We start from the raw sequence: 11,548 nt of genomic DNA, 5'->3' as shown, positions 1-11,548 counted from the left end.
CTTTCTACCCCCTCCTGTAAACCACAATGGAAACAAATAGAATACAGCATTGCTGAATAATTCCTTGGGCTGAGCTTGTACGCTGCTCTCAGCTTGGAGAAGAAGAAAAGGTCTACATAAATATTCATCATCATTAAAAGGTGGAAGAGCTACAAGACGCGTGAAAAGGGTCGAGCAACTGTGGAGACCATCTCAGGACACAGACGCCCAAGTTCTGCTACATCAATTTAATTACTCAAAAAGTTCCTGTTTACAGCTGATAAATGAAAATAGTGTAACTGTCAGTGCTTATGAACCCCCACTCCCCTTCCCACCCCCCCCCCCCACCCCCCCACCCCCCACACACACACACAGAGGCTGTGGACAACCAGCAAATGCACAGCAGATCCAAGGTGCGTCCGTGGCCAATGTTAGCTCCTGTGGTAGGTTGTAGACGCGAGACTAATCCATTCTTCGGACTCATTTGCTGCTACAGCAACTCCTCCTAGCTGCTCACTGTCCACACTTCCCAATCAGCACGTGTGCATGAATCGAGCTCCTCATGCATTTGGGGAGGTGAAAAATCTGCTTGTCTTCTTAGTATGGTTACTTTTTGTTTGTGAAGTAGCCCTGGAAACAAGAGAAATTTTAAAATGAGAAGGTACACTGCAGAGTTAGAATAAAATGCTGTAATGCTTGGCAGACTGCTGGGAGTGGATTCATAATAATATCACCCCCAGTTTATTAGACGGGAGAACAGCTCCAGGCCCAACATCAGTGTACCAAGCTGTTGCTCTAATCCTGCCATGCAGGGTTATAGTCTTACTGAGGCAGTATTCCAGTTTTACCGATACTTACGAGTGGGTGAAAGGGGTCCCCAGGACGTTCCTGATTTTGTTTGGTAGACAGCAGCTGGACGAAGCCCCCTGAGCCGTATTAGTCTCTGGAGATGTCAAGGGTCGAAAAAAGCAATCTGTGCAGGAAAATAGCCAGTAAGCAGAGAGTTATGTAGAGTAATGATGCAGCCAGGTTTGTCTGGGAGGTTCCAGTAGTAGAAAAAGTAGCTGCATGTTCAGGGTGGAGGGTTGATAGTTGTTGTATACTGTACAGAAAGGCTGTGGGGACCCAGGAGGCTGAAGGTCATCTAATAGCACACACTAGTCCAGGTAGCTATTTACAGAGACAAGGGAAGGGAGGGCTGCAGTAAACAGGGGATCTGCCTTGCCTTTTCTACAGAGGTGGCAGGGAGGGGATGATTGAGCTAGTCAAGGAAAGGCTGAAGTAATTTGAACCATACACTACCCACAGCGCATAATCCCACCTGGGTTAAGATTTGTATCTTACAAGTGGTTTATCTCTGGTAGGCAGCTGGGATGTATCCTAAACAGTGTGGCCAGGAATACCTGCTGTCATTTATCTTTATCAAAAGCCTTCTGAAAGTCCTGATACATCAGCTGTGACCCCTACACACCCATTTTAAATAAATCAAGTACTGTAATAGAGTAACAAGGTACAGCTCTCCTTTCCCTACTCTGCCACCATTAGCCCGTCTGTACCTGGCTTTGAGCAAGTCAGGCATTGCTTTGTGCACTCACTCGATTCATCTTTCCTCTCGCATTGCTTCTCAGGGTCCAAGACTGAATCTGGCATATTTTCCTGGTCACTGGACAGGAACTGGTTCCAGAATGCTGCTGGAACGGAGAGTAGGGATGCCATTACCTGAGGAAAATGAAATGGAAAGAAGTGGGTGTACGGAGAGGCTGGTAATGGACTGAACGCGGCATTCTTTGGTACCCTTTGGAGCACTTCTGTGCCCCGAGTAGCCTAATGGTCAGCGCAGCGGGCTAAAAACCAGGAAAGGCCGGTTCAGATCCCACGCCTTGTGGTCTTGGACAGCTCATTTAACCCTCCATTCCCTGAAGAACAAATCCAGATTGTGAGCCTTCCAGGGACAGAAATTGACTTATCTTGTGCTACAGGTGAAAAAAAGGCCATGGGCCAACTCCAAATCCCTTTCCCATCAAAAATATTCTGCTCTGTGGGTTTACGTGCCTGATGCTAAGGACCTCAATATGCAATATTTGCTCCTGGCCTTTAAATCATATTCAGTGGCATTATCCAGTTAATTTGTTGGTGGTCCAAGGTGGACTTGGCACTTATGCGGTTAAATATCAGTATTCAGTGCTTAACTGTACAAGGAACCCACATAAAAACCAGTGTCTTACCTCTTTATGCAGTTCAGTGCTTAATATTGCACTTAACCACATAACTGATAGCCAGCTGCATATGCCCAGATGTTCAATGGCTTGCCGTGTCATGCACTGGCATTGAAGATCGGGGGGGGGGGGATAATGCCGGCAGTGAGTGAAATATTTACCTCTGTATAAACTCAGTACATCCAGCTGAGCGCATTGAAATATTTAGCCCTCAGCAAATACCCTGAGCTCACATTTGTGTTTATTCTCAGCCAATTTTACAGAGATTAAATATGACACGAACACTTCTCTACACGTAAGAGTTACAAAGAGTGACTTGCTAACCCGTTATTACAGGAGGAAGCAGCGTGTGGGCTGAGGTTTAGCCTTCTGTGTTAATAACTTGCTTTGTACCTTGCACTGGCGAGGTGTGTCCTCCATGATTTTCAAGGGACTTGGATTTGGTACACTGTGGCCAACGATTGTGGGTCCAAATACTCGAGCCAGGCTCATCTGGTTCATTTTACAGTCTGGGCTTTGCATTACCCTAGGAGAGACGTGAACTTTTGAAACTCCTGCAGAAGCCACAGCACACTGAACACAGCTCGTGGGGGAGAGGTGGTGGTGCTGTACCTGAGCAGGTGTAGGATGAGGAACGCCAGTGTGTCTCGATTTGCTGGCGGAAGTTTGCTCACGGCCTCGCACAGCTCTGTTCTGCTGTCTGTGTCACTTACAATATCTTTAAAATAAAATTATGGTGTTTTAACAAAGAATGACCATGTTTTACATTTTATATTCTGTCTGTCATTACAGTCCCAGGTAGATCACAAATTAATATTCATACATGCTGCCTGCAATGGCTTTACCCATGTATCCCAGCTTACCATTATGGGTTTTGCCACCACCAGTGTCCGTGTATTCAGTACATCACTTATGCTGTGAAAGCCACCCACTTTCATCCCTCATGTAGTTGTGAGTGTGTGTGTATCATGTACCTGTTGCCTCATCCCATCCCCCATGTAGTCACAAGCGTGTATGCTGTGTACCTGCTGTCTCTCCTTCTACACCCCCCCCCCCCTTCCCATGCCAGCACATAATATATACCTGCTGCCTCCATGAACTGAGAATTCAACTGGAAGGTGACCAGTGGTTCTCGGAGATTGCGCAGGAAGTCCTTCAGCACACCACACACTACGTGAACGTCCTGCACTTTTCCCAAGGGCACCTCACCCTTAGCATGCAACAGCTTCCGCTTCAACTCCTTTATGTGCCGGTCACAGCCCGGCACACGATAAATTCCTTTCTGTAAATCCAAAGGACCAGATAAACTTGAGGAAAAAAAGGCAAGGTATTGGTGGTTCTCACTGGTTGAGGTGCCATCGATTCCATTCCTATATCAAAAAACAGCAAAAACCACCCTACTAACTTTATAGGTGAAAGCAATATCAACCAAACATGGAAGAAAAAGCCTCAGAATATTTATTGGCGTACTGAAATGTACATCCCAATTTCAGTCATAGGCAAAAAAAAAACCTCCATATCATGGACAATATACTCAACCTTGAAGCATACAAATGTCCCTTAAAAGGTTCAAAAACTTATCTGCACACAGTAGCGACATCTCTCCCAGGACCGCCAGTGAGCTGAATCAGTTTCTATATCAATATGCCGAGGTCCCAGCTGCTGACAAGCATCTTGTTTCATGGAAGGTCCACTGCTTCAGGGCAAAATATGGACAATTGGAGATGCAGCGTTCACTTGAAAATCTTAGTAGGGTGGTTTTTGCTATACGATAGGTTTTGTCCCTCACTCATTAATTTTATTGTGCGTTTCCATTCCCAGTTATCCACCTGTCCTATCCAGCACTAGCACCTACTGTTTGCAGTGACAAAGAGGGAGCAGCAAGGGTTAATGCCATTTACTCTGCCTCTCCAGAAGTACTGAAGGAGGGGAGCAGAAGGTGTTCATAAAGAAACTTGTGGTCTGGTTTGATTTTTCCCTAGAAAGGGCTTGTTCATGAACGTGTACTGACTGAAGGAAAAAAAAAGACCACTGCCTCCATTTCCCTGGTTAGACTAGCTCCACTGTTAAGTGACGTCTTCTGTTGGAAGAGTCACCAAGAAACTGGAGCAATTGAACTCTGCTTAATGGAGAATCATCATCATTATCGTGAACTTCCTACTTCTGTCTTAGGGCTTTTTTTTTTTTTTTTAGGAGGTACTGAGTACCGGCACCTTTTCCGTTGTCTGCTAAAATTGACCCCATGGATCCCAAGTTTTAATGAAAGAGCTCAGGCTCTACACACCAATTCTGCCTTGTCATAGATTCTGTGACTGGTTGCAGGGGGCTTGGATATTATGGGTCCCTCAGTGATCACCCCACCCCTGAAGGGTGGCCTGGCATTTGAGTACCGGCACCTTTTTTGCTAGAAAAAAAATGCACTGGTTTTAGTTCATAGCTCATAGTCAAATTATGGCTGATGTTAACAGGCACAGTTACAAACTTTCCACAATACTCCCACCTGGCTAGTGCCAAGACAGGACACTAGCATGTTTGCAACAGATTCTTCATGTCATGGGATCTGGCAAATGAGGAAGCACATATGTAGTCTAGGGAAACATCGACAACTGTTTTTACATTCATGATGTATTTAGGATTTTAAAACATGCTCATTTTGGCCAAGGTTTTACACAAGAGATTAAGGGAGTAAATTCTTAATCCCTAGTTTTATTTCCACCTCCAAAATGTTGAAAAGGAACTCCATTTTACAAGATAGGACAGAGGAGAAAGGGTGTAAGTATATGCAGGTCGTCAAGCCCCTCCCAGACAGGACTACAAAACATCTGGGGAAAAAAGGTGGGTTTTCAGGGCAACCTTAACCCTATGAAGTTTTGAGCTGCAAACAGGCAAGGAGGAAGGACCATGGGAATGGGCCCACGAAAAGAAAGCACCAAGTCGAGACATACCAATGCGATAGATGAGAGGAATAGAGAGCACAGGAAGCTAGGAGAAGGAAGAGGAATCAGAACAGAGGTCATTAGGACAACAGTTCAAACTTACTGGCTCCCCCCCCCCCCCCCAAAAAAAAAAAAAAAAAAGGAGTTTAATAGCTGCATTCCGGACAGACTGCAAATGTCTTAGAGAATCCCATATAAACTGGTGGAGTAGACAAAATGGGTATCGTTTACACCAGAGGTTTTCAACCCAGTCCTCGGGGCACACCCAGCCAGACGGGGTTTTCAGGATATCCCCATTGAATTCATTGGAGATATCCTGAAAACCCTGCCTGACTGGGTGTGCCCTGAGGATTGGCTTAAAAACCTCTGGTTTACACATACAAGTTTCTAAAAAAGGACAGCTACATGAGGAAGCTGTTAGGTTTGTGCTGCTTATTTTTTTCTCAACATTTCTTAAAATGGCTGCTCCCACTATGTATATGTCAGCAAATATACACGTGCACTCCTGCATGTCTTTATACCAAAGGTTCCACGTTGAGCATAGCCTTTTGTAAAATACCACTGGCAACTGCCCCGACCTGGAGGTCTGATCTCAGCTTTCTATGTAAAATGGATGTTATTTCCCATTGGCTCAGGTCTTCACTTAGGTTGTAAGCCCTTGAAGGCAGGGAGATATAGTACCTGAATATTTCTCACCACTGTAGAAAAGGGAAATAATTTTTAATTTTACTCATACCTTTTCCAGTAGTAGCTCCAGGCAAGTTATTTTATAATGCTGTTAGTAGTAGAAAAGGCATCGCAGCATTGCTAAGATTTCAGGAGATCACCACAGAGAAAACTGTCTGGAAAAGCTTTAGAGATATGAGGAAAGAAATCAGAATGCAAATGCAATAGTGGAAAAAGAAATGGCATAAGCAAGGTGATAAAATACTGACTGTACTTGAAGGTAATTCTTGACCTACTGAATCCAAATCCATAAGACTTTCAGACATGTCAGCAAAGGGGAAGGCCACAGGTGGACAAAGTTGATGAGCAGCAATGTGTGGAGAGAGGAGAAAAGTAGAAATACTAAATTCTGAAGAGTCGTTTGGAATAGGATTGTGAAATATCAACAAGGTTCATATGAAACTATTTACACAATATGCATTCATGCAACTCGAAAACTGAGACGTGAACAAAGCTGTGGGACCAGATGGGATACATCCCTGCCTTCCTAAGAGAAGTCAAGAGATTCTGCACTCACATACGTTTAATAGATTTTTGGAGATGGCTGAATGTGGTCCCTCTTCAGTGCCGAGAAAAATAATGGAAACTATTATAAAGAATAAAATTACGAACACAGACAAATATGGTTCAATGGGACAGAGTCAACATGGTTCAGCCGAGAGAAGTCTTGTCTCACCAATTTGCTTCATTTCTTTGAAGACATGAATAAACATATGGATAAAGTTAAGGATGTTGATGTAGTGTACCTAGATTTTCAGAAAGCTTTTGACAAAGTTCCTCATGAGAGACTCCTGAGAAAATTAAAAAGTCATGGGATAAGAAGCAATGTGCTTCTGTGGATTAGGAATTGGTTATTGGACAGAAAACAGAGGTTAGGGTTAAATGGCCATTTTTCTCAATGGAGGAGGGTGAATAGTGGAGTGCCGCAGGAATCTGGACTGGGACCAGTGCTATTTAACATAAATGATATAGAAATTGGGACGATGAGTGAGGTGATTGAATAATTTTGTCTCATCTGCAAATTTAAAGTTGTCAAAACACATACGGATTGTGAACAATTGCAGGAAGACCTTAGGAAACTGGAATACTGGGCATCCAAATGGCAGATGAAATTTAATGTGGACAAATGCAAAGTGATGCACATTGGGAAGAATAATCCGAATCAGCTATCTGATGCTAGGGTCCACCTTTGGAGTCAGCAATCAAGAAACAGATCTAGGTGTCATTATAGACAATGTGCCAACATCTTCAATATGCAGTGGCCAAAAAAAGCAAACAGGGTGCTCTGATTTATTAGCAAAGAGATGCAAAATAAGACCAAGATTATTATAATGCCTCAGTATCGATCCATGGTGTGACCTCACTGTGTTCAATTCTGGTTGCCATATCTCAAAAAAGATAAAGGCCAGAATTAGAAAAGGTTCAAAGAAGAGCGACCACAATGATAAAGGGGATGGAACTCCTCTCGTATGAGGAAAGGCTAAAGAGGTTTGGGATCTACAGCTTGAAAAAGAGATGGCTGGGGGGGGGGGGGTATGATTGAGGTCTATAAAATCCTGAGTGGTGTATAATGGGTAGAAGTGAATCTATTTTTCACTCTTTAAAAAAAGTACAAAGATCAGGGGGACACTCAAAATTACATAAGAATACTTTTAAAACAAATTGTGAAAATTATTTCCTCTCAAAGAATAGTTATGCTCTGAAACTTCTGCTGGATGATGTGGTAACAGCAGTTTTAAAAGGTTAGGACAAGTTCCAGACGTTCCTGGAGGAAAATTCCATAGTCTTATCGAGCTGGACATAGGGGAAGCCAGTGCTACTAATTGGGTTTCTGCCAGGTACTTGTGACCTGGATTGCTACTGTTGGAAGTAGGACTCTGGGCTGGATGGACCATTGGTCTGACCCAGCATGGCTATTCTTATGTAAAAAGACAAACATGAGTTAGGTAAGGCTTTAGTGGTGAAGTTAGTTCATTATCCTTACCTTCAGTAGACCTACTGTTCACAGTAGATTGGGTGACCGGAGAAGATCAAGTATGTGCATTGGATATACTTTAGTTAAATTTAAGTTAAGCTTTGACTCTGTCCTGCACGAGAGGCTCATGAGTGAGCTGAGCATGTAACCCTCTTCACCTACCAACACAGCATGACTATGATCGAGCATGACAACACGCAATCTTCATCCATTCCGACCCTCCACTTATACCTCATACGATCACTATACAACTTTGTATTTGTTATCCACCGACTGGGCAAATGCCTTTGACGGTACTATGTAAGTCACATTGAGCCTGCAAATAGGTGGGAAAATGTGGGGTACAAATGCAACAAATAAATAAATAAATCTAGGCTTTCTGAAGTTTAGGTAGATTGAATGAGCACCTTGCCAGGTCTCCAATTTCTAAATCCACATTCTGTAGCAATGGTAATTTAATGAGCTGTAGCTGATGGGTTACTTTATTATTATTTTTTTAAATCAGAATTTCATTTCTTGCTTATCTGTATGGTAGTACCCCACTGATTTCGGATAAGTTGCATTTGTATGAGACAATGGGAATGTGTTTTATAATTGCAAAAGAAATACATAAAGTCACTTATTTGTGTCTCACACACTCTCGCACACACTGTATCTGTGTGAAACACACTCTCTCTCTCACACTGTGTCTCACATACGCACTTGCACACACTCTCATTCTCACACACACATGCACCCAGACTCACTCACTCTCTCACACACACACTCGCACATTCACTCTCTCAAATATACACTCTCTCAAATATACACACTCCGAGGAAAACCTTGCTAGCGCCCGTTTCATTTGTGTCAGAAACGGGCCTTTTTTACTAGTTTATAATAATGTACTCCTCTCAGTTCCGGTACTGAAACCAACAGCATTTAGATGAAAAATCCAAAATTGCTCATAATTCAAAAGCCAACTGGAATCCCGGCCTCTCTCCCCAACTTTTTTCCATCACAAATCTGAAAAAACATAACACAGTGTACAGTAGATGCTTGAAACTGTGTAGAAACATGACTGCAGTGTTCCGCCAATATGTTCTTAGGATAGGGAGAGGACACGGAGAGACCAGAATATAAATAACTCCCATTGTATCACAAGATGTATTTGATTTATGGGGAAAAATTCTGCCATTCACTGGGTGTCGCCAATGACCTTTCCTGTATCAAACTGCAAAAGCTGCAATGGCCACAGGGACTATGATTATAAATCTTTATGTTCCATATCAGGGGTCAAATGACCTTATATTACATGATCACTAGGAATTGGTGGATTTGCTCATGGACAAGAACAGCAGGCTGTATAGAAGACATGGAACCAAGGACGCTTAGCGGTGATTAAATAGCAACACCAGTAACTGGGAAGCAAAGCCAGTGCTAGGAAGACTCCTACAGTCTGTGCCCTGATCGTGGCTAAACAGATTTGGAGGGGCTGAGTGGGGCTTTGATGACAACTTCAGAAGTTGGAGAACAAAGGACAGTGCCGGGCAGAATTCTACGGGCTGTACCCTGAAAATAAGGACACATCAAGATCAAGTATATATACGTTGTATTACATCATACCTTACGCTATGAGTTTATCTTGTTGGGCAGACTGGATGGACTGTATATAGGTCTTTCCCAGCTGTCATCTACTATGTTAAAAAGCTGCTTACTGATGTCTGCTGTGTAATATAGATCCGCCATCGAAGATAGCACTGTGGGCTGGGCTTTAACAGTCCCATAAAATAGGTGCTTTGGCTGGACTGATCCATAAACTTTGGCATGTTTCGTCATTTCATGCTGTTTTTCGCGGTCATTCAGTTATAACCTACAAGAGGGGCTCAAGTATTTGTGATTATTGTATGAGCTAATTTCGCTTCCGTTGTTACAGACACCCGTCATTACACATTGTGTTGATAATGTTTTTTTTCATACTTGCAGTGGCGAGTAGTGGAAAAAGTTTGGATTGGGAGAAAGATGGGGATCTTAGTTGACTTGCAATACCGTGAGCAATTTTGGATTTTTCATCTAAATGCCGTTGCCCCTGTTGGTCTCAGTACTGAGACTGAGTGGAGTTCAAACACATTTTTTAATTTAATTGTTGACTCATTTTAGATTAGAGGAGGAGATGTCATGCGACACTGTCCTATCATTTCAGGGCAACCTAGGACTAGAACATGCATCTGAGACAGTGCCTGGATTACGTCCTGAAGCAACGTTTGCAAAACATGGACCATGTATGGAATTTATTAAAAAATGATTTGAGTATATTCCCCCAGATTCTATATAACAACTTAAGTTGAGTTTGCAAATCTGATCGTATTCTGTATTTGTGCATACAACTTAATTAGCTAACAAGCCAATCAGCGCTGATAACTGCTGCTACTACTTATTTCTAAAGCGCTACTAGACGTACGCAGCGCTGTACACTTGAACATGAAGAGACAGTCCCTGCTCAACAGAGCTTACAATCTAATTAGGACAAACAAGAGATAAGGGTTCTGAACAAGTGAATTAGGGTTAGGAGTTAAAAGCAGCATCAAAAAGGTGGGCTTTTAGCGTAGATTTGAAGACGGCCAGAGATGGAGCTTGACGTACCGGCTCAGGAAGTCTAGTCCAGGCATATGGTGCAGCAAGATAAAAGGAACGGAATCTGGAGTTAGCAATGGAGGAGAAGGGTGCAGATAAGAGAGATTTACCCAGTAAACAGGAATGTAGGGAGAGATGAGAGTGGAGAGGTACTGAGGAGCTGCAGAGTGAATGCACTTATAGGTCAATAAGAGGAGTTTGAATTGTATGCAGAAACGGATAGGGAGCCAGTGAAGTGACTTGAGGAGAGGGCTAATATGAGCATAACAACACTGGCGGAATATTAGTCGTGCAGCAGAATTTTGAACAGATTGAAGAGGAGAGAGATGGCTAAGTGGGAGACCTGTGAGAAGCAAGTTGCAATAGTCTAAGCGAGAGGTGATAAGAGTGTGGATGAGGGTTCTGGTAGTGTGCTCAGAAAGGAAAGGGCAAATTTTGGTGATATTATAGAGAAAGAAACGACAGGTTTTAGCAGTCTGTTGAATATGTGCAGAGAAGGCGAGGGAGGACTTGAAGATGACCCCAAGGTTACGAGCTGATGAGACAGGAAGGATGAGTGTGTTATCCACAGAAATAGAGAATGGGGGAGGAGGAGAGGTTGGTTTAGGGGGAAAGATGAGAAGCTCAGTCTTGGTCATGTTTAGTTTCAGATGGGGCTGAGACATCCATGCAGCAATGTCAGACAGGCAGGCTGATACTTTGGCCTGGATTTCGGCTAAGATTTCTGGTGTGGAGAGGTAGATCTGGGAGTCATCAGCGTAAAGATGATACTGAAAACCATGGGATGAGATCAGAGTACCAAGGGAAGAAGTATAGATGGAGAAAAAAAAAGAGGTCCCAGGACAGATCCCTGAGGTACACCAACTGATAGTGGGTTAGAAGTAGATGAGGATCCAAGAGAGTATACACTAAAAGGTACGCTGGGAGAGATAAGAAGAAAACCAGGAAAGAACAGAGCCCTGAAATCCAAGTGAGGACAGCGTATCAACTACTACTACTACTTAACAAGCAATTGACACTAATTGGCATTAATTAGAATTTACATGCAGAACTAAGACTAGGGTTCCAGAGGAGATCTGGGAAATTATAGACCGGTGAGTCTG

The 11,548-nt window shown here is 43.1% G+C and overlaps 1 protein-coding gene across 4 annotated transcripts in view; it reads right to left on the bottom strand.

Moving 5' to 3' along the window:
* Positions 1–347: 347 nt before the first annotated feature.
* LOC115473810 (rac GTPase-activating protein 1-like) overlaps positions 348–11,548 on the bottom strand; it is an 83,905-nt gene continuing 72,704 nt past the window's right edge. For all 4 annotated transcript variants that reach the window (XM_030208924.1, XM_030208923.1, XM_030208926.1 and 1 more), the window contains exons 12-17: positions 3,279–3,477; positions 2,808–2,913; positions 2,589–2,721; positions 1,575–1,698; positions 838–952; positions 348–609 (exon numbers count right to left, since the gene is read on the bottom strand). In XM_030208924.1, coding sequence (XP_030064784.1) covers positions 540–609; positions 838–952; positions 1,575–1,698; positions 2,589–2,721; positions 2,808–2,913; positions 3,279–3,477 — 747 coding nt within the window. In that variant the 3' untranslated portion in view covers positions 348–539. The remainder of the gene's footprint in view (positions 610–837; positions 953–1,574; positions 1,699–2,588; positions 2,722–2,807; positions 2,914–3,278; positions 3,478–11,548) is intronic.

This window comes from Microcaecilia unicolor, chromosome 7, assembly GCF_901765095.1.
Source record: "Microcaecilia unicolor chromosome 7, aMicUni1.1, whole genome shotgun sequence".
Taxonomy (NCBI): domain Eukaryota; kingdom Metazoa; phylum Chordata; class Amphibia; order Gymnophiona; family Siphonopidae; genus Microcaecilia; species Microcaecilia unicolor.
The sequence above is the reverse complement of the archived record's forward strand: the minus strand, read 5'-3'. Positions and strand labels throughout refer to the sequence as shown.